The sequence below is a fragment of the Vicia villosa genome, linkage group LG2, assembly GCF_029867415.1.
Source record: "Vicia villosa cultivar HV-30 ecotype Madison, WI linkage group LG2, Vvil1.0, whole genome shotgun sequence".
Classification (NCBI taxonomy): Eukaryota; Viridiplantae; Streptophyta; class Magnoliopsida; order Fabales; family Fabaceae; genus Vicia; species Vicia villosa.
The window spans coordinates 230,331,861-230,355,171 of NC_081181.1; the positions used below are offsets into that span (position 1 = coordinate 230,331,861).

At 34.1% G+C, this 23,311-nt stretch overlaps 3 protein-coding genes across 3 annotated transcripts; 2 read left to right on the forward strand and 1 right to left on the reverse strand.

Moving 5' to 3' along the window:
* Window positions 1-201: 201 nt before the first annotated feature.
* On the forward strand, window positions 202-4,279 carry LOC131654193 (inactive protein kinase SELMODRAFT_444075-like). The gene is made up of 10 exons (XM_058924617.1): window positions 202-553; window positions 926-1,301; window positions 1,397-1,554; window positions 1,635-1,729; window positions 1,828-2,861; window positions 2,965-3,125; window positions 3,248-3,324; window positions 3,415-3,562; window positions 3,653-3,802; window positions 3,975-4,279. Exons 2-10 carry the CDS (start codon window positions 1,121-1,123, stop codon window positions 4,044-4,046), a joined length of 2,076 nt encoding a protein of 691 aa, XP_058780600.1. The 5' UTR covers window positions 202-553; window positions 926-1,120; the 3' UTR covers window positions 4,047-4,279.
* Window positions 4,280-9,193: 4,914 nt separating this feature from the next.
* Window positions 9,194-11,951, forward strand: LOC131654194 (RNA exonuclease 4-like). The gene is made up of 7 exons (XM_058924618.1): window positions 9,194-9,350; window positions 9,844-9,995; window positions 10,101-10,234; window positions 10,404-10,630; window positions 10,734-10,940; window positions 11,332-11,412; window positions 11,620-11,951. The coding sequence occupies exons 1-7, from the start codon at window positions 9,310-9,312 to the stop codon at window positions 11,888-11,890; spliced, it is 1,113 nt and encodes a 370-aa protein (XP_058780601.1). The 5' UTR covers window positions 9,194-9,309; the 3' UTR covers window positions 11,891-11,951.
* Window positions 11,952-13,116: 1,165 nt separating this feature from the next.
* On the reverse strand, window positions 13,117-13,981 carry LOC131654195 (PRA1 family protein F3-like). The gene has a single exon (XM_058924619.1). The coding sequence runs from the start codon at window positions 13,883-13,885 to the stop codon at window positions 13,331-13,333; it is 555 nt and encodes a 184-aa protein (XP_058780602.1). The 5' UTR covers window positions 13,886-13,981; the 3' UTR covers window positions 13,117-13,330.
* Between the last annotated feature and the right edge of the window lie 9,330 nt (window positions 13,982-23,311).

Sequence of the window (23,311 nt, forward strand, 5' to 3'; positions counted from 1 at the left end):
CTTACAATTCTATTACAAATTTCTTTAAAAAATAATATGATATATAATTAAATAAATTCAAGTGTCAAGTTCGACGACACATACTATTAGGCACAGAAAAAGATAACATTTATGTTTCAATATTGATGCTATAGTATGAGAAATGGGCGTATCTCATCTAGTACCACCAGTACACCCTAGCCCACTTCCTCTGCACAATATCTCATTCACTCTCTCCATAAAGTCATTTCATTTCTTTCCTCTCATAAATTCAATTTATTAAAATCACATTTCTTTTTTATTTAAACTTTCAATGTCTGAAACCACATTAAATGCAACTAATTTAAAACCTTTTTTTAAAAACAAAACTTTTATAACAATAATAACAACACTGTTCGGTTTTTTCCTTCTTCGCCATGTCTCTTTCACACACACACTCTCATTTCACCACAACAGAGCCATATTTGTATTCTACTTCACTCTCTCACTCTCTAAATCTTTCTTCCACCTTTCTTATCTTCATTTTCATACTTTTCATTTTTTCTTCTTCTAACCGTTCAATGCAACTGCAAAAGTAAGCAACAAACTCTTCAACTTGATTTTGATATATTTTTTTTATTGTTATTCAGTTAGGTTTTGATGTTGATGCATTATTTTTGGATGTGGTTTTTGTTTTATGTTTTTATTTTTTTGCTGAATGTGTTCAATGTTATGCAATGTTTGGTATAATAATAGAGAAAAAGAAAGGTTTGGAATTGGATCTTTTTCTTTGCCGTCTTTGTTCTTCTTGTTTTCTAGTGGTGAATGATGTTATTAGTCTTCATTCATTCTTCCATAGTTATGAAATGATGTTGGTTTAGTTGACCTATGTGTATGTCTCACAATGTTAATTTATTCATCTTTGCATTATTGTTCTTTGATTGAACTTGAATGTGTGATTGTGCAGGATATAAAGGACTGATATAGGATCACTTCAAATGTCAACAATGTTTGCTATTTTTGTTATAACATTCTTTTTTCTGTTTTAGGTTAGTTTTAGGAAACTAGTTAGAGTGAAAAGAAACTTTGATGGTTATGGTTATTGAGTGATATTTGTTTGAGGAAGGAAGTTTTTAGGATTATTAGTTTAGTTGCGGCGACGATGAATCGAGAACAGAAGAGAGGGAAGGTTGAAAAAGGTTCTGATGGTGCTGAGAAGGTTATTGTTGCTGTTAAGGCGTCGAAGGAAATTCCGAAGACTGCGCTTGTTTGGTCTTTAACTCATGTTGTTCAGCCTGGTGATTGCATTACATTGCTTGTGGTTGTGCCTTCACAGAGTTCAGGTCATTTCTCTTTTGCATCCTTTTGTTTTCTTTTGTTTATTTGAACCCTGAGTCTTCCACTTTGTGAAACTGATGATGTTACTGCACTTGTATAGGTCGGAAATTATGGGGCTTCCCGCGGTTTGCTGGTGACTGTGCTAATGGACACAAGAAGTCGACAACGGCTGGAGCTAGTTCGGAGAACAAGAATGATATCACTGATTCTTGTTCTCAAATGATCCTTCAGCTTCATGATGTCTATGATCCTAATAAGGTTATTAGCCTTTATGTAGATTTTTTTTATCGTGTGTGTTCATTTGTATTTGTAATGATATGCTAATCGTCGTTTAACAGATAAATGTCAGGATTAAAATTGTTTCTGGATCACCTTGTGGAGCAGTGGCTGCCGAAGCTAAGAAAGTACAAGCCAAATGGGTTGTATTAGACAAGTAATAGCTTATACCGTGTCAGAATTCATAAACGAAATTGATGTATTTTCATTTTCGGTATTTTTGTGATCTAAATTATGGTATTACTTACTTTATAGACATCTCAAGCATGAAGAAAAGCAATGCATGGAAGAGCTGCAATGTAACATTGCGGTTATGAAGGGTTCTCAACCTAAGACACTTCGCTTGAATTTGGTTGGATCACAAAAGAAGGATCATGAAGAAACATGTCAACTACCTTCTGAGCAGCATGAGATTCCTGGAAAACAATCCAACAAGAAGAATGGTTCTTTGAAGTCCACATTAGGGGTTCTCACGCCAACTAGCAGCCCTGAGTTAGAGACATCGTTTACTGCAACCGAAGCTGGCACTTCATCGGTTTCAAGCTCTGATCATGGAACTTCACCATTTTGTGTCTCCGAGATCATCGCCAAGTCAAAGAAAGAGGAGACTATCGAAGAAAGTCAAGAAATTGATGATAGTATTTCTGACACAGACAGTGAAAGTTTATGCACGTCTTCTTCCGCAAGCTTGAGATTTCAACCGTGGATGTCAGATTTATTTTTGCGTAAACAGTCATCTCAACGTGAGGAGAAAAGGTCAGAGAGTTCGCGTAACATGCTTCAAACTTCCACAACAAGAGCTTTGCTAGAGAAGTTCTCGAGGCTTGACAGAGAAGCCGAAATTGAAATCTCAACCTCTATGACATACTTGGAATTCAGCGGAAGCGTTAGAGAAGCAGTAGCGTTATCTAGAAACGCCGTACCTGGCCCACCTCCATTATGTTCAATATGTCAACACAAGGCACCTGTTTTTGGAAAACCTCCAAGATGGTTCAGTTATGCTGATTTGGAGCAGGCCACTGATGGATTTTCACCAACTAATTTCTTGGCAGAAGGAGGGTTTGGATCTGTTCACAGGGGAGTTCTACCCGAGGGGCAGGTCATTGCTGTCAAGCAACATAAATTGGCTAGCTCTCAGGGTGATCTTGAGTTCTGCTCGGAGGTAGAAGTCCTGAGTTGTGCACAGCATCGGAATGTTGTTATGTTGATTGGGTTCTGTATAGAGGATAAGAGAAGACTTCTGGTTTATGAATATATATGCAATGGATCATTGGATACTCATTTATATGGTAATGTATTTTTGCTTCCAGCACAAGATACTGGGTTGCAGTAACTGCTGATACTATCTTGACTTGACTTTGTAATTTGACACATTACTTGGAAGTCTTTCAGGGAGACAGCAGAAACCGTTAGAATGGTCTGCGCGGCAGAAAATTGCTGTCGGAGCTGCTCGAGGGTTGCGATATCTTCATGAAGAGTGCAGAGTGGGATGTATTGTCCACCGTGACATGCGGCCTAACAACATTCTTATCACTCATGATTTTGAACCGCTGGTAGTGTTGTGTTTGGCCTACTTTGTGCTATTCAGTTTTATAGTATACAGTTAAAAGCATAGTCATTTCATCTAGCTGTTATAATGTTCAGTTCGATAACTGATTGCGTTAAATTCTACAAGGTCGGTGATTTTGGACTTGCAAGGTGGCAGCCTGATGGAGACACTGGAGTGGATACTCGAGTTATTGGGACATTTGGGTTTGTGCTGTTTTACTCCTTAGTTAGTTCCTTTCTTTAATTATCGCAGGCAATAATATCGATACAATGAACCTATGTTACACTTTATAGGTATTTGGCTCCTGAGTATGCTCAAAGTGGTCAAATAACTGAAAAGGCCGATGTTTATTCATTTGGCGTGGTATTAGTGGAGCTTGTGACAGGACGCAAAGCTGTCGATATCAACCGGCCCAAAGGACAGCAGTGTCTTACGGAGTGGGTAAGTTAAATGACACTCTTACCTAATCTCTTACGTGTCTTAAATATTGTTAATGAGAAATATCATCTGAGGGATTTGGATAATAAACAGGCGCGACCACTGTTAGAAGAGTATGCCATTGAAGAACTGATTGATCCAAGGTTGGGAAGTCACTATTCCGAACACGAGGTCTCTTGCATGCTACATGCAGCATCCTTATGCATAAGGCGAGATCCTTATTCTAGACCACGCATGTCACAGGTAAGAAAACAGATAAACTTTAACCATACCTTTATTATTTGACACATGAGAAAACAGTGGCTTTATAGTACTATATTGTGGCATACAGTATCACTATTGTTTTGACATGCTGGTGTTCGATTTTATGTTTTTCCCCGAGCTTGATGTTATACTTGTGCTTGTTTGATCGCAGGTTTTGCGAATACTAGAGGGTGACACGGTCATGGAATCACCACGCCAATACAGTGGTTCCCCTTCCATATGAAAAGCTCACTCCGAAGAACTAAACTGTAGAACTGCTTGTTGCAAAATTTGTTCACCATGAAAACTGCATTCTTGTCCAACTTTTGATTTATATAGTTTCATTTCTATAATTTTGCCTATTTTGTATAGTAGAGGGAGCGCGTAGGATTAACAAGGTAGTAATAATAAATATATAGAATAGGAGTGAAAACCTTGAAATTGTTTAAGAAATTTTGTTAACATGTGCTTGCATGAATGGCCTTCAACAGATTCAGAAAGCATAGTATATATAGCTCTTCTATGCACTTTTGTTGATTCTTTATTTGGTTTTTATTGTTCACAACTTGTTCTCTTTATATTAAACATATAACTTATGCAGAGTTGATGTGAGAATAAATTACATATATTTATCATTATCTATGAAGCACAGACATTAGAAACACGATACTGACACTCTTATTGACACTGATAACAACTTTAAAAAAATGAATATCACTAATACTAGTGTCGGTTTTGAACAGTGATACAGACATATTTTTTTTTCGAGGTGTCGGTGTTATATAATTTATAATTGATAGTGTTAGTAGCAAACAAACTTAAAACAGTTTGACTTATCTTTAATCATTAATGATGAGTTGCAGTTTTTGAAACAAAATAAAAACATGATCTTTGTTGTCTGATGATGACAATTGACAAAAGACTAAGAAGCTGAACGTGATCAAGTGACATGTCAAGTGTTTGTTTCTATGTTATGTTTGGCATTAAATATCTCATAACAAAAAAACAAGGTATCAGACACTTTATCCTTAGGGGCAACCAACTTCTATGGCCATTGTCCTTATATCTTTGTAATAAAGAAACGTCAACATAGGGTCTAAATCTTGCAGAATCCTGAGATATCCATTCCCTAAGTAAAAGGAAGTAGTAGTGTAGTGTGGTGAGTTTCTTGTTGATTTAAAGTTGAAAATTATTAGTAATTTGCTATCAATAACTTATCGACAATTTTTTTTATAAGAAAGTGCTAACAAATGGAAATTTTATCTCCTAATAATCCATTTTCCATATAAAAAAACTCTAATCACCTCATTTTCCACTTAGTTCAAAAAGTTCAATTATGTAACTTTTTTTATTTAGTTTAATTTTATTTAGTTTTACATTTATGTAATTTATTTTTCCGCATTTATTTTTGTTATTTTATTTTTTAAAGGTGTTGATAGTCATTCTCACAACACCAAATTTGTAGGATATTTCGTTTTTCTAATTAGTTAAAATATTTGAATTATGATATTTTATTTTGTCTTAATTTTTTCTCTTTTTATATACATTTATAAAAATAAGTGGATTATGAAATAAATCAAGCGATGACATGCAAAAGATTTATGGAAGTTCAAAAAGAATAAGAAAAAGATAACAACTAAAGATGAAATTTGATCTTACCGGTGATCAGAGAGTATGTGAGAGTATGTGACGGGTAACAGTCGTAGGCTTGAATGATAACGGAGGAGGGGGTGTACCTGTAAGAAAAAGATAACAACTAAAGATAAAGTTTCATCTTACCGGTGATTAGAGAGTATGTGACGGGCAACACGTCGTAAGCTTGAATGATAACGGAGGATGAGGTGTACGTGTAGATACTCAGATGTTTAAGTTAGTTCGGATAAAGAGGTAGTGAAAAGGGTTTAAGAATAGAATATCTGACCCTCCTACAGAGGAGAGTATTTATAATGAGCCCCAACGCTGGGCCAATGGTATCTGTTATGGGCTGAGTGTCCAGTCCCATAATGGATGACTGCCAGGATTCCCACGTGGAAGTAGGGATGAGCAGCACATGCTCATCGTCCTGGGTCAACTGTCCCGCAATTTCCGGATCATGGATGAACTTGCCTGTTACAAAGGGCAAGACGGTTTCTCTAGTCGCGGAAAACATGGGGATGAAGTTTGTGACGTGTCTTCAGGTGAAGAGCACGTGAGGAACGTGTTCTCTACAGACCCTAACGGATTAGGCCATAATCTTGGGTCTTGGGTCGTCCTCGACGTGGACGTAGATTGGACAGTACTTGACGGTGGGTCAACCACATGCTAAATCTAAAACAAAATTCTATCTCAAAATTATTTCAGGTTTAAATACCTAAACAAGTAAGATTATAATTATTGTTTACTAATTTTTGTTTGATTCTTAGTGTATTCACGATATTGTAAAAATTTCTAAAACTTGATTATTTCATAGATGATTATCTTATTATATTCATACAAAATTGTATTTTTCTTAAAGCATAATTACTCTATTGTTTAATGATAAATTTATCCTTTGCTAATATCTCTTTGATCCTTATAACTTTTTTTAAACTATATATAAATTACATGTTTCTAACAACATATTTTGTAATTATTAAATTTTATTTAAATCAGGTAGTTATAGGATCGAAAAAAAATGTGTGGCATGGTTTTAAATTTGGGGTGATATCCTTAAGAGCATAAATAATAAATAAAAAATATGAAAAGTAAATAAATGAAATGAAAAAACGGGTACCTAAAACAAAATAAAATGAGAAGAGAATTAAAATAAATTACATATGTGGTTAACAAATAAAGAAAAAATCTTGAAATGTTAAAAAAATTCAATAAAGAGTTGAAGTTGAAAAAGAAAATAATCCACGTAGTTGAATGAAGGAAGATGATGCCTAACTCAAATAATTTTGCCCATTTATTCTAAATTTATCATATCCTAATCAAACTCATGCTACAACCCCAAAATCTTAGAAAATTGTGAGTGTAATAATGAAAAACATGTGTCATGTGATACGACCATAATACTTATAGTTCTTAGTTACAATATATTTAAATAAAAGCTTGAGGAATTAAAGTCAAAGGTGACAAAGGTCATTAAAGTTGAGGAAAAATATAAATTGTTAGAATACCTCGCATAATTGTTATGGCCATAATCACTTTGTTCTTCTAATTTCTTTTTGATTCCTTAAAGGATAACCTCGTTAGCGGATTCGACCAGGTCATTAGCTTGTGGGTGTTTGATAGAGACAAACATGGTTTGAGTGCCTATATGTTGTTATAATTCTCGTAATTTTGAGTTAGTAAATTTGGGCTCCATTATCTGAGACAATGCATTTTGGGCTCCATTATATGAGAACTCGTTTTATATTCCAATTGAACATTTACACGTTGAGGACCTTCAGGTCATCCTCATAAGGTAGGATCCCGACAATGTCTCCATCCAAGAAAGTGGCATCGAGGACGAATTAATGTCATGCATTACTAACAAACATATCTTTTGTGCGAGGAATTTGACTCGCCCCTTCCAACGAATCTTATGGCTATGGTGTTAAGGGCGTGATAATTAGGTCATCCTTGGATTATTTCTTCAGGTTCTTTATCTCGCCCAGGATGGAGGCTCTTTAGCCTATCATGCTTAAAAGGCTTAATTCTCGCTCTGCAACTGAATGTCGCTCCCTGGACATATCTCTTGAGATGTCCTTCTTGAATAAGGAACTTTATTTAATTATTTACCTAGTGGCAATCATCTATGTGGTGACTCTAGTGTGGAAGACTTCTAGCCACATTTTTTATCGCTTGGTATTTAAGGGAGTGTAATTTTCCACAAGTGTTCTAGAAGGTTGAATGCCCCTTGTTAGATTGGTCAGAATAGTTGTTATTGTGTTGACTTGAGGAGTCTGATTCGTCGTTTTCTCGTTCCTTTGCGTATCTAACTCTTTTCTCCATGTTGCTTTCATCACCTTTGCCATAAATTTGTGCTCTCGCCATTATCTCCTCCATAGAGTCATTATATTTTTGGGCAAGATACTTATTGAAATGTATGACTTTCAGCTCATTTTGGAAGGGTTTTACAAACATTTTTTCGTTGGGGTTTACCACCTAGATTGTTGCTTCATTAAAACGTCATAAGTACTCACACAACGACTTAGAGTGCCCTTGACGTACACTAAAAAGACTCACTGTGGTCACCATGCGGTGCATACTAGCCAAAATCTGGCGGATCCATTTTTTGGATAAATCTTGATAATTGGTTATAAAGAATTGTAAAGATTTATATACGAACGCAAGGCCATTCCTTTTAATCTTTCGGAGATAAATTGAATTGAATGTCACTAGAGGGAGGGATTGAAATTCTCTAGAACTAGGGCGTCCCAAATCTCAGTAGAAAGGGGTTAGGAGTCCAAAACCTTTGTGCCTTGTTGTGGATCATTATCTTGTCGTTGTTGCTGTTGGATGGTCTAAAGGATTATTTCTAGAGTTTGGTTCTAGCGACATAGTTAATTCATATTAGCCTGCATCTCCGGTATGACCTCTTTGTCGCTAGTACTAGACGAAACTCATGTGACCACCATTATGAAACAACATCTAGGTTAACATAACTCTTAAAGGGATGAAACCTACAAATGTTTATCAACCCCACAATGATCACCAGTTGTATTTGTTATGACTACAATAGTAGTGGCCTCCCTACGATCTTTCGAACAAGGGGTGTTTAGGTTAGTGATTTGTGAAAACTGATGATCTAACCTAGCCTTTGAGGGAGGTATATACAAACCTATATGACCTAATGGAATATGCAAAATCTTGAGGTTATTTCCTCGGCCTAGACTCAGACAATCTCGCTCCATTAGGGAATGTGGTGAGTGACTCAACTCCTAGGATATCTAAAGGCGTGGCGAGGTCGCCCATATGCCAAACACATGTTTCGTATTTATTTAAATTCTATGTGCATTTCATGTAGTCATAAGTGAATGAGTTAAGGTTGTTGATCCTTAGAAGGATTGAACCACAATATTCAAAGGACTTTTGTGTGTCTCAATCTCATATATTATTGATTGAATTTTATACTTGCAATAGAAAATAGGTTTGAACACTATATTACTGGTGTATTGGAATAAGCTATCGAAAAATTCAATGGTATTAAACATATGCGTAATAGTTGAACAAATCGGGTAATCGAGCGTTAATCCAAACTCGATACATATCCATATTTGAACAAATTGGATAACACCAAAGTCGACCCGAACCCAAAACTATCATATTAATAAGTGTCTTTGAGTTGGACTCGATAATGCACGCCCCAAAATTTGATAATAATAAATTAATTTGATTTGGATTTAACTTAAAATTAGTGGGCTATATACTATATTTTTACTTAAATTTTGAGTCTATGCAACATTGGGTTTTTACCTCAAAAAGAAGGGTATGCACTGCGCTTTCTTCTTCCACCATTGCTTCAGCTGTTAGGGTTTGCAATTTCAGTGTCTGTGACTGTAATGGACACCGAAGAAGACCCTCCTCAAAATCAAGCCAAAAGGTCAAATTCCTTACTCCTCCATTGTTTCTTTTACGTTTTTTACATTTCATTTTCCACATTGATCATTCTTCATGCTTTATCACTATTCAGTTGAAATCTAGTCAAACAAAATAATTAGGGTTTTATTGTATTCAATTCCTTGATATGTAAGAATATTCCAGTTGTTTTTCAATTTGTATTGAAAATAATCAGTATCTTATATATAATAATCATTTCTCAGACTTGCTTTAATATCTGATCCCTTTTCTGCATGTTGTAAATTTCATTAAAATATGAATAAGTAATAGAATCAATAGAATCTCTTGGAGGAATAGTTGTGGTCCTCTGCGACTCGAGAGATTAGTCTCAGTCTCTGCAGTTTCGCACAAAGGATACCCTCTTTATACACGCAAAAAAAACAAAGAATCTTCCATGATCTTCATAGTTGAATTGAAAATTTATTTCTTTGTATATGATTATTTAAACATAGCTAAATTCTTGCTGCATAATACAGACAGAAATGCTCAGCATGCTATAAACAATATAAAAAGAAAGAACATCTTATTGAGCACATGAAAACCTCTTACCACTCTATCCATCAGCCGGAGTGTGCGATCTGTAGAAAGCACTGCAAATCTTTTGAATCTCTGAGGGAGCATCTTATGGGTTAGTTATGAGTTTGTTGTATATTCGATCCGATCTAAGTATAATGGCTTGTAATGTGTAACTGATTTTTCATTTTTTTGTGCCCTTTTGTTTTAACTGTTTTAGGACCTTTGGCTAGAGGACTTTGTTCAGCGATATTCTCGAAAGGGGGTTGTAAACTTTGTTTGACACTAACTGATAGTCCTGCTTCTCTCAGTGAGCATCTAGAAACCTGTCAACTATCTGCTCCTGTTCCTCTTGTAAGTTGGTTATTAGCAATCGGAAATGTTCATAATGAAATAAGATATTTGATTTGATGTGTTCTATTCAAACAAAACAACTGAAAAAGTTCTGCTTATGATTGATGTTTCATGTGTCTTTTGTTTTGTTATTGTTAGGAAGTTCACTTTGTGTGTCGAACTGTTGCAGGGCACAAGTGAATTGCCCTATACAGACTCCAATATCGATTTTTTGGATTCTTATGATGAAAACGATGCTGACCGGCGTCCTAAAGCAGTTGCGTTGGACTGTGAAATGGTTGGGGGTGGAAGTGATGGATCACTGGAAGTTTGTGCTAGAGTATGCTTGGTTGACGAAGATGAGAACTTAATCTTGCACACATATGTAAAGCCTCGACTCCCTGTTACTAATTATAGGTACTTCATCCTTTTAAGCATGATTGTTTTTCTTTATTGTCAAAACGGAAAGCTGGATGAAGACTAATGAGTGTTAGGGTTGGCTTTGTTTGACAATTTTCAGGTATGATATAACTGGGCTGACCGAAGAGCATCTTCGAGATGGTGTGCCACTTAAAGAAGTTCGGGAAAAGATATTGCAAATTTTATACAATGGAGAGTCCATTGGAAAAGTTAGATTGGATGGTGGAAAGGCCAGGCTTCTTGTAGGGCATTCGTTGGCATATGATTTAGATTGCTTGGAAATGAGTTATCCTGATCACTTGTTGAGGTAGGTGTTTCTTTACAATCAATTATTTCAGTTATTTTCCTGTTCAGCTCTTTAAGTGCTAGTCGTCTTTTATTCGATGAACAAATAAAACAAAACAATTATCGAAAAGTGCTGAGTTCCTCACGTTCTTTTCTCATTTCTGTTGCCTACTATACAAGATCATATAAGGTGCATTGTAGCAGAGCTCACTTGAACTGTATAGTTGTTACAGCTATCAGTTTTTTATCAGCATAAATAAGTTTTCAGATTTTACTGATCCGTTCTATTCGGTTCCTTGGATATTCCTTAATCTGACTACTGTTGTAATCATTTTTATCTTTTAGGATTTCTGAGCAAATATTTATATTTATTTAAACTAAAATGTTGCCTATGCATATATTTTGTGTTGCAGAGACACTGCAAAGTACTGTCCATTGATGAAGACAAATGGTTCTAGCCATTCGCTCAAGTATCTTACCAGAACATATCTAGGGCAAGTTGCATTTTTCCCTCAAGTTTCTCCAAGTCTTGAATTGCTTCATTAAATCTCGAGTTTTCCTTTCTCTATTATATAATCACACCACTTATCGACATATTGACCTTATTTGATTGTCCTGCATAGATTGCTGCAGTTAAATTTCTTAGTATCATCTGCAATGTTTTAATCTGTCTCGATTATAATTGTGGTTTTGCTTTACAGTTATGATATCCAAACCGGCACACACGACCCATATGAAGATTGTATTTCTGTGATGAGGTTGTACAAGAGAATGCGAGGTCAAAGCCATGAGGAGAGAAGCTACCGAAAGTTGATGGGAAAGTTGACTCAAAGTGACAACATTGTTGAAATGTGTGATATGTGGAGGTCCAAGGAACTGGACAACCTCACTCCAGATGAACTTTATGCCATCTCAGAATCAGACTATAAGTGTTGGTGTTTGGATCTGAAGCCAAAATTAGCAAATGCTTAGGTTATTTTGATCATTGCATCACTCCATAATACCAATCAATCAGTGTACATTTCTTAGCATCTGTTTGGATTATCTTCTTTTTGTGTCAGTGACATGCGTTTAGGGTTAAGCTACACTTGGTAGCAGAAACTTATCACATACTCAGAAATCGAAATGTTGCTGAGATACCAAATATACAGTTCAGGAACTATCTAGTTTTGTGGATATAATTCTATGCACTTAAAAATATAATAGATAGTTAAATTGTCACTAGATTAGAAGCAAAATAAATAATGTTTTGCATTATTCAAGTTAAGCATTCATCATACGGCCCTTTTATTTTATTTTATTTATCCGTTGAACTTATAGTTGGTTCTTGTGATGAATATCTGTTGTATGGACTCATTATTTAAGAGTGGCGGAACGGGTCCGGTTCACCGACATATTTGTTTTGCTTGTGAGCTAAGGTTTTAAGTTTATTTTTTAATATGTTTGTTCTGCCTTATCTCGTATTTTTTTTTCTGGATTTTTACGGTGCGATCAATATCCAAGAGTTTTTGCAATTTTAAGTCGAGTTTATGCAATTTTTAAGTCTCACTCATTTTTTGTGAGACCCTATTTTTGCGGGACAGCCAAAACTTTTAAGCTTGCACCTTCCATTATATTTCAACATACACGATTCGCCCTTGTTTTATACAAATCAAGTTTAAACAGGACAAACATAGTTGTTAGTATGCCTAATGTTTTTACTATGATTTATCGAAAATAATACTTCAAGATCTCATTTAATTTAATGTGTTTAAATTAATTAATTTAAATTATGATTGAATCGTAAGTAATACTTTAAGATCTCATTTAATTTAATATTTGTTTAAATCATCTAATACTATTATACTTGAAAATTCAGTTTTTAAATACATTCCTAGTGTTCAGGATAACATATAAAACAAATATATTAGTTATTTAATATATATAAAAAATAATTTTTTCTTATAAATAGGATTATAGGAGTAACACAAACTTCTGAATTATTATTTGAAAAAATTTATAAGTTTCTAATAAATTATTCTCAATTTATGAACATAAATTTACTAGAATAGTTTGCGAAAACAACAATAATTTATCAACATAAATCCTACAGTTTTTACATTTTAGATACTTGAACTATGCTTATAACTAAATATTTTATGTAAATAATAATTAAAAGAATTTAAGTATTACTTGTATAATACATAGATGAAAAAAAGTTAGAGGAAAATAAACATTTCTGATTTTTTTTACGTGGTTAACAAACAACAAAAAAGTTCACCAATACACAATTCAACGATCTAGCACTTATTCTTCTTCACAATTTCACAAACCCCAAACCCCAAAAAAGAAAGAAAATCGTAAACCTAAAATCATCAACAAATTTCACAAAAACAACAAAATCAACGCACATCACCAAGAAAATGAATCGGATCACGAAACCGGAGCACCAGGAGAAGAAAACAAGCGTCCTTCTTCTTGATCAAGAAACAGATCATGAGTATTTCTGAAAGCAGCATGAACCAAAACCACCACAACACCGACCGAAACCGCGATGATGATGTTAAGGATCGCGCCGGTGAAGAGAAGCAAAACGACGGTAATAATCAACATCAGAACAAGAATGATTCGATCACTGACGAGTCTTCCGAAGAGAACAATCGGTTCGTCACGGAGGAAGTAGAGGAAGAGCCATGCGGCCATGAGAGCGACCCAGACGAGAAGCGAGATTGGATGCCATAGGAGACTGAGGAAGAGAATAACGAGAATCAGGATAGCGTAGTTCATCTGGAAGAAGCCGATGTTTGATTTCACGCGCGAGACGGCGTCGGGGAAACCGGAAGGGAGGTTGAATGATCGGAAATTGAACATGAGTCTCCATGGACGGCGGGTTCCGAGACCGGCTTTGATGCGTTCTTTGGCGCGTGTGATGTACTCGAGGTTTGCTGGTGGTGATGATGAGGTTGGGATTGTGCCGTAAGTGGTCATCGTTGTGAAGTGCGAGTGTGTGTGTTGGGGTTTGGTGTGAAGAAGACGATTTTCTGAAGGGACTGTTTGTATTGAATTGAATGATTAGTTCTATTATAAGACGGCATTTTTGGGATTTATTTATTGTATTATTTGTTTTACTATATGGTGTAATGTGAATATAATACATGGATATTAGAAAATTAGCATTGTTTTTCACACTTTAATTAACTTAATAGAAAATTAGTGTACAAGATAATTTTTTTTAATAAGGTAAAAACTTAAATCTCAACCACCCATAAGTGGAAAATTCAATCAAGTCCATGTATGTATCTTTTCCATTAACCTAGACACCAAAATATCTAATGATCTAATTTTGGATCATCTCACTTGTGGATGGATTAAGAAATTCATTTGCATATACTTTTGAAGGCTTAAATATATTAACAAGAGATATTTCTAACAAAATCATCTCATATTTAAAGGCTATAAACTCTTCCATTAAACATTCTATTCCATAAAGGACACCTACTATTCTATTGGTGACATGTGCTCACCTAATCCATAAAATTGAGAGAAATACCAATAATCTATAAACTACAAATTACTTATCAAAAACTTATAATAATAATAATAATAATAATAATAATAATTATTATTATTATTATTATTATTATAATATATAAACTATTATAAGTTCTTAGAGATAAATTATAAAATTAAATAACAGTTTTACACAAACAGATTAATTTGTAGCAGATAAATATACAATTGATAACTAATTTTTAATATTTAACAAAATTAATACTTGAACATCTTATAAATATAAAATAATAGAAAATAATATAGTTAGTATTTAATTCAATTATAATAACAAAAATAAAAAATTGAGAAAAATATAAACAGCATGGTTGGTCCAATTACTTTAGAGGCCTTATTTTAATTTAAAAATAAGTCTAACTTTTTTTTAAAAATATATGATTTTAATATTTAAAAATAATATATTAAAAATATAATTGTATATTAACCAAACGAAACATCAAAAAATTTAAAATATTATTTAAATTATAAATTATTTTGAATAAATTTTATAATTTTAATGTTTTTATTTAATTTTTTTGCCTAATTATAATAAAAAAATTAAATCTCATAAAATTTGAGGTCCGATGTAGCACACTCTACACTTGTGAAAGATCGGGTCTGATAAACAGTAAGTTATAAATTACGAGAACTAATTTATAAAAAAACTTATAAATCAAGAAAATATAAAACAAACAGGAAATATAATACTTAATACATAATTTAAATATATAAATTTATAAATTCTAAACTCAAAATATAATTTTATGAAAAATATCCAAAATATATCATTAATACAAAGAATTACGAAAAGAGTTACATTAGTATAATAAAGGGTTTTATAAAAGGATAAAAAGAGTGTTTAATAGAAGAGGGAACAACTGAACAAGACTTGTCATGGGAAAATGATGGACCAAAAATAAGTGTGGAAAATAAATAGAAAGATAAAAAGATGATTTATTAATGTCGACATGTAAGTGTCTCAACCTTTTTGAAGTTGTAAAGTAGTTGTAATAATTCAGTTGCCAAACCACGTGTCCCCATCTTTTTGTTGTAAAGTGATTGGTGTTAGTTTCATTCATTTTATTTAATTAAAGTAATTTGATGATTTTTAAGTTGTGAAAAATCCGATACATTTGTAGGGTTGGCCCAACCCAAGGTCTAAAATAAAACTAGTGGGAAACCGTGCAAACGAAACCCGTGCGTTCGCACGGGTTCTAGTGTGGGTTGGACCAGATTTATCAGATATATATAGTCTTAAGTAAAAAAATCGAATTTTTTTTATATAAAATTGAAATATAATAATTATATTGTTTAAACAAAACTATTAAATTGATAAAAAAAATTCAAAAGGGAGGACAATCATATCACTTGTTATATACAAATCAAGTTCTATTGTATTTATAGGATTATATGGAACTCAAGCGCACAACTACATAAACTCATATTCATCAAATTAAGTTGGATAGTTGGAGGGTTCTATCTAAGTTCTTTCTCAAAACTGTTTCCTTTTCATCCTGGGGAAAGAAGTTCTACGGAAATCAAATAAACATGATTACTTATATTCAAACAAATAATAAATTTGACTACATAGATCATATAACAATCACAAATAGCATATTCAAATGCTCACAAACATTAAGTATAACATTAAAGACTTACTAAGGCTTGTGGCATTCCCTATCCTTGGAACAGGGCATCCTCCCCTGCCCATATGAACATTATGAAATTTTCACTTGTTATGCTATTGTTCCAAGGTGTCAAATAGTACACTTTTAACTTATATACAATCAAAGTAATCACAACAAAAGATTGTGTTTTAATAATATCATTGGGTAGACTAAGACTATACCTTCTCTGAAATGAAAGGAAAGCCTATATTTGGAACTTTTGAGGATGTTGATGACACCGTTTTAGTAATGTGATCAGACTCACAGCGACGAATTTTAACAAAGCCCCTTTTCTTTACTCATAGTCAATTCCTCCAAAGTCAGTATTCTTCCTGTTTTGAATATCATTTTGCACCAATTCCCCGCATTTTTACACCAACTCCGGTCCAGCTACCTGCAACCCAATCATAAGCCTGCATCCAATATAAAAAATTCGAATCAGTCGTGAATATTTTTCAGTCCAAAGCATGCCATGAGGTTTCTCAAAATAAATGCAGCTAATAGTCACACCCCCAACCTGTTACATGCATAAGCCAAAACTCAAGAATCACAAATCAAATGCCATCACATACAATTCAGCTCAAACCAATAGAAAAACCATGAACCCAACCCTGTATTCTTACCAACCATCTCACAACCAAACAGGCCGCTGCAGAATTCGAAAGCCCCGCACTTCAAAACTGTAACTCCAGCTAACAATGCTGACAGAAGTTGTCAAACCTGCACTACATCAGTGCATCCATCAAAACTTCACGTCATTTAGCCAAAACGAAAAACAAAAAAATACTGTCATGTTCAAACATAACAAAATCTAACAGTTTCAAACAACCATTTAGCCACCTGACATACATTCATACATATCAAACCATAAGCAGTAATTAACCAGCTATATATTCCACTAAACCACACTGAAGCCAAAATATCATTCAACCACTTACCATGCATATTCGTACAGGAAAAAAACAAACCATATCAGAACTGCAGCCTTGCATAAAGCTCAACCGAAACAAATAACAAATTGGTTCCCGTAGAAACCGAGCCAGTTCAGACCTGCAAAAATGCCATGACGGTTTATCATTGATATCCAATATGCAAAAAAGGAAGGACGGACGAATCATGCAGGATAAACCAATATGTTAATCTGAATTACATACACTGTTCAGAGTCAGCTCCCTTTGACCTCCCTCTCCCTTTGTTTCCTTCAATTTCGAACTCTCTGTTTTCCTTGAAAATGTCATACATAAACCTTTTTGAATCAGACCACCACCACACTCGTCACCGAAAATCCATTTCCACCACCACCACACTAATCGTCGGAAACATGTTTCTGCCACCATAGATCTGAATGTTAAAACATAAAAGCAACTGGTGAAAACCTTATTCATATATTTGTTAGAAAGATAAAAAGAACAACATACCTTGCTGCAGAAATAGAAAGAGAAGGAAGAAACAATCTCCTTTTCCGCGCATATTCCCCCTTTCTGCGTGAGCCAACACAACCAAACCTGAAACAACAAACACTAAATCAGAAGAAATCAGAAAAAATAGATGAACCCTAAAATCACAATTCAATTTTTTTGCACACCATAAATCGATTCGCACACCATTCTTGTTTCGGTGTGATACGCATATACCAAAAGAAGAAGAAGAAGATGGTAATGATGTTGTTGCAAAATAAAGGTGAGGAAGAGGAAGAAGAGAGAAAGGTTGAGGAAGAGGAAGATGACGGCAGATTGAAAGATAAAAGAGAGGGAGAGAGAAATAGAAAGAGAAAAAAAGGAAGGGGGTGATTAGTCAAAGACAACTATAGCAAAAGGGAAAGAATAGTTTAGTATATAATATGTCAATTCAGTATACAAAAAAAAAAACCAACAAATATAATAGGTGTACAATAAATAGGGATGAGTAGAATGATATTTTTCAGAGGTATAGATTTTCTTATATGGTAGATATGTCACGTTCATGTCCTGAAAAATGAAAAATCAAGTTAGATATTAAGACAAAAACATCAAGTTAAATATGAGTTTATAGGCATATTTATAATATAAGAAATATTATTGTAACACCCTTTTAATATTTAATATCGTAGGTTTAAACGGTTTTATATATAAAGATATTTTATGTCATTATAATTTTTTTCATTTTTTATCAAATCAATGATTGGGACTGTTCCATATTTTAAAGATTTAAATTGAATTATAGAATTGAGTTAAATTGTTTTTAAATAATCCATTTTAAAAATTTATTAAACCTCTAAGCTTTTTGCAAAAATTTATTTGAAAGCTTCTAAATTGATTTCTTATGTATCAAATTTTCTATATAATTAATGCAATGATTGAAATAAAAAATATTTTGAGTTATAAACTCTATCCTTAATTAATAATGTTGTAAAGGCCTACAAAGATAATTCGATCAAATTTGTTAAGAAGTGTGATTTGACCTAATTCATCCTTACAAAACCGGCTATTAGGATGAAGATTGCCCCCACTTAAAAGATGTGAGACTCTTAACATACCCCCTCACACTTAGGACTAGACATCTGGAGCGTGGAAATAAATGGTAGGTGGCCCGATGGCGGAAACCATAATAGGTGGTCCACCGGATCTTAAACGAGGCTCTTTATACCATGTTAAGAAATATGGTTGGGCCTAACTCATCCATATAAAACCGACTTGTAGGGTGAGAACTTTCCCAACTTATAAAGACATGTTTAGGTCTTTCCTATGTGAGACTCTTAACACAACCCCTCACGCCAAGGATTGGACATCTGGAGTGTGAAAATAAATGGTGGGTGACACGATAGCGGAAACCTGATAGCAGCTGGTCCACCGAATCTTAACCGAGATTCTTGATACCATGTTAAGAGTCCCACATCGGACAATATATGACCTGAATATGTCCTTATAAGGGGGGATAATCCTCATCCCACTAGTCGGTTTGATAGGATTGAGTAAGGTCCAACCACATTTATTAACATGGTATCAAGAGCCTCATTTAAGATTCGGTCTAGTCCTGGGCGTGACTGCGTGAGGAGTATGTTAAGAGTCTCACATCGGATAATATATGGTATAAACATGTGCTTATAAGTGGGAGCAATCCTCATACTACTAGTCGATTTTGTAGGATTGAGTTAGACCCAACCACATTTCTTAACAAAGTTGCATAAATAACAAAGACTCAAATCATGTCCAAAATAGCAAAGTTTAATTGCAATTTAAGAAGAGGTCTCGAGAAGTTTCTAAATCTTGAGTGAAGAAGGAATATCTTGAAACAGATGTAATTCTTTTCCTTTTGAAATTGTCATATGTGGCAATGACATTATGCATCACTCATTAATAAATGAGAAATTTTGCATATAGAATGTAATTGAGCAATGAGAAAAAAAGTTTTACACTGTCAACCAATCACGATCATATTAAGTGTAAAGTCACACTGTTATTTTTATAAAAGTTATGTAACATGTTGATTGATGAATTCTAATTAGACGACAGTATAAAATTATTTTACACGATGAGTGCACTATCTTTAACCTCTTGAACAATTCTTTAATTTTTAGTTATGTACGATTTTTAATACGAAAATGTCACATTTCTTTATAAAAGAGAAATTAAGAAACACTCACTAATAAAAAATACAAAAACCATTTGTACAAATAAAAAATAAAAATTAAACACAAATATGATATTTTTATTATTGATAGGTATTTTACCGTAACAAAACGACTTTCATCATTCCCACACACATGTAATAATATTTAAGTTTTTCAAAATGAATTATAAACGTCTGAATTTAAATACCCTTTCTTACACTACATAATATAATAATAAAAATTATGTAAAAGATCAGCTTAAAAATATTCATAAAAAGAATTACAATTCAATTCTAAAAAAAATAATTATTAACCGTTTGATTTGTTTCAGAGTTCATAAATAATAAAACAAACCAATAATTCGATTCAATTTTATTCAGAAATATCTGAAATGGTTCACAAATTCGATTTAATTTTATTCAGAAATATCTGACATGGTTCATAAATTTGATTTTTTAAATTATTTTGTTATGGTTTAGTTTAATTAAATTTTTTGTCTCATACATATCATGAACAGTCTTATATATTAACAATTATAAATTGTATATTTTTATATGGTGTTAAAATAATGAATTCGGGCAGCAACACAAAATTCATTGGCTGAAGGATAGAAAAACACTTAGAAAGGGGGGTTTGAATAAGTGTAGCTTTTAAAACTTGTAAGATAAAAATAATTTGTACAATGATTTTTATCCTGGTTCGTTGTTAACTAAACTACTCCAGTCCACCCCCTTGGAGTGATTTACCTCACCTGAGGATTTAATCCACTAATCACACAAGATTACAATGGTTTTCCACTTAGACAACTTCTAAGTCTTCTAGAGTATACTGATCACAACCTGATCACTCTAGGAACAGACTGCTTAGATACCTTCTAAGACTTTCTAGAGTATACTGATCAACAACTTGATCACTCTAGTTCTTACAAATTAATGTAAACAAATTCTTTTAAGAGTTACAATGCTTCTTATAAAGCTATTATCACAACTGTGATTTTCTCTTAAGTTTAAGCTTAATCTCACTAATATATTACAACAGTAATGTAGTGAGTTTGAAGATGAAGTTTGAGAGCTTTTTGAATTTGACAGCGTTTCTGTATATTTGCGCAAGTGTTGTATCAAGAGTTCGTAACCTTGCTTCTCATCAGAACTTCAATATATAGGCGTTTGAGAAGATGACCGTTGGGAGCATTTAATGCTTTGCGTAATCCGTACAGCATTGCATTTAATGTTTCACTCTTTTGTCAACTACCTCGAGCCTTGCTTTCGCTGTGTCTACTGACGTTGCCTTTAATAGCTACTAACGTTCCTTTTGTCAGTCAGCGTAGCCTGCCATCTTGTACTTGCTTCTGATCTGATGTTTGTGTAAACAACGTTTGAATATCATCAGAGTCAAACAGCTTGGTGCAGAGCATCTTCTTGTCTTCTGACCTTGAAGTGCTTCTTAGCGTGATACCATGAGAACTTCAGTGCTTCTGCTTCTGATCTCAAGTTCTTCTGATGCTTCCATAGACCATGTTCTGATTCTGCTTGACCATCTTCTGATGTCTTGCCAGACCATGTTCTGATGTTGCATGCTGAACCTTCTGAGTCAGTGCTTCTTGCGCTGATTTTGTGCATACTCTTTATATAATTCCTGAAATGGAAATTGCATAGTATTAGAGTACCACATTATCTCATACAAAATTCATTTACATTGTTATCATCAAAACTAAGAATATTGATCAGAACAAATCTTGTTCTAACATTGGCTTCCTCCTATTTTGGATTGGAATAAGTGTAATGTGGACGCGGGTTTCAACATTATTTGTAGAATATTAAATCGGAGTTGGTGTTTTCAAAATAGCTCGGGAAACTTTCTGGTTGCAGGGGTGGCGTGGGATTCGGGGAAGCTTTCGATCATTGAAGCGGAAGCTATATCCCTTAAAGAGGCTATTCAACAAGCAATGGCAATGATTTTTGATCAAGTTATTTTTTAGAGCGATTCTCTTCGGGTGGTTCAAGCTGTTAAGGCCAAAACCACAGGAGAGTTGGAGTTTTCTACTACTATTAAATATATTGAGTCGTTTTTAGGTATTTTCCAAACTTTGAGGTTGGTTTTGTAAAGCGTCAAGCGAATATGGTTGCCCATTCGTTAGCGAAAGCGGCCAATTCTTAGGCTAGACGCAGTCGTATCTATAATGTTCCTCCTTGTATTAAAATTTTGTTTCATAATGAAAGAAGTTAGTTTTGCTTAGTTCAAAAAAAAAATATTGAAAGAGTTTAAAGGTAGTTTACTGACAATGTAAACTAATTTTACACATACAATTAATTAAAATTCTTACACTTATCATTGTTGAGAATCAAGTGTGAGTGTGGATAATAGTTCCACATTGAAAATGTGTGTGGTGACTTGAGCATATATAAGTGGGAGAACCCACTCACCTATCACCTTAAGGTTTTAGGTAGAGAAGTGGTGTCTCCCCCATAAAGGTGTGTTGCTCAAAGGAATGTCCTGGAAATTAACAATGCTCCCGAACTCGACTCTCCCCCGATGTTGCGCTAACAATGGTATCATGAGCCTGATTCGAGAAAAAAAAAGGGACCGGCTAAAACTTGTAGTTGAAAGTCAACAGATACATGTAGTTGAAGAGAATCAATGGATACATGTAGTTGAAATCAACGGATACAAGTGTATGTGGAAGAGAAGCTTCCACATGAGGGGCAGCATTGTGTAAGACTCACAGTTGAGGGGGAGTGTTGAGAATCAAGTGTGACTTGAGCATATATAAGTGGGAGAACCCACTCACCTATCACCTTAAGGTTTTAGGTGGAGAAGTGGTGTCTCTCCCACAAAGGTGTGTTGCACAAGGAATGTCCCGAAAATTAACAATGCTCCCGAACTTAGGCATGGCAACGGGGCGGGTCGGGGACGGTTTTTACCTCCCCCAAACCCAAACCCGAATCCCCAATCAATCCCCGTTACCCGCCCCAAACCCAAACAGAGATGGGGAATTAAAACCCAAACTCGTCCTTAACGGGTTCGGGTATCCCCGCCCCGCCACAATGTATTTCGTAAAATCAATTTTTTAATAAAAATATTTACTTTTTCAAAAATCAAATTACACTATAAATAACAAAATAAAACAATCTCAAAAAATTTCATACATGTATTTCAAATATTTAAAATAATAAATACAAATCAAATTATTAAAACATTAGACACATATTTAATAATATAAATTATGAAATATAAATAATAATGTACATATTGAAATAAACGGGGCGGGTTCGGGATGAGTACCAGTGTCCCCATTATCCGACTCATCCCCATGTTTTCTAATCGGAGAAAACCCAAACCCGAACCCAAACCCAGTCAAAGAGGATTTTCCCCGTCAACTTCGGGGCGGGTTCGGATGGGTACCCATGGGTCTGGGTTTTATTGCCATGTCTACCCGAACTCGACCCTCCCCCGATGTTGCGCTAACAATCATGTCATATTAATTTTTTTAAATTAAAATTATATTTTAATTAGATACTTGGTTGTGATGGGTTTAGTATAAAACTCTTATTTCAATATAGTTATCCAATTTTAGAAGGTCAAAACTTATGGATAAAAAACATTTTTTAT

Coding starts and splice junctions, on each gene's coding strand:
- LOC131654195 (XM_058924619.1), bottom strand. CDS start 13,885: ATGACCACTTACGGCACAATCCCAACCTCATCATCACCACCAGCAAAC.
- LOC131654194 (XM_058924618.1), top strand. CDS start 9,310: ATGGACACCGAAGAAGACCCTCCTCAAAATCAAGCCAAAAG. Junction 9,351..9,843: donor CCTCAAAATCAAGCCAAAAG/GTCAAATTCCTT, acceptor TGCATAATACAG/ACAGAAATGCTCAGCATGCT. Junction 10,235..10,403: donor TATCTGCTCCTGTTCCTCTT/GTAAGTTGGTTA, acceptor GAACTGTTGCAG/GGCACAAGTGAATTGCCCTA.
- LOC131654193 (XM_058924617.1), top strand. CDS start 1,121: ATGAATCGAGAACAGAAGAGAGGGAAGGTTGAAAAAGGTTCTGATGGT. Junction 1,730..1,827: donor AAATGGGTTGTATTAGACAA/GTAATAGCTTAT, acceptor CTTACTTTATAG/ACATCTCAAGCATGAAGAAA. Junction 3,325..3,414: donor CGAGTTATTGGGACATTTGG/GTTTGTGCTGTT, acceptor TACACTTTATAG/GTATTTGGCTCCTGAGTATG.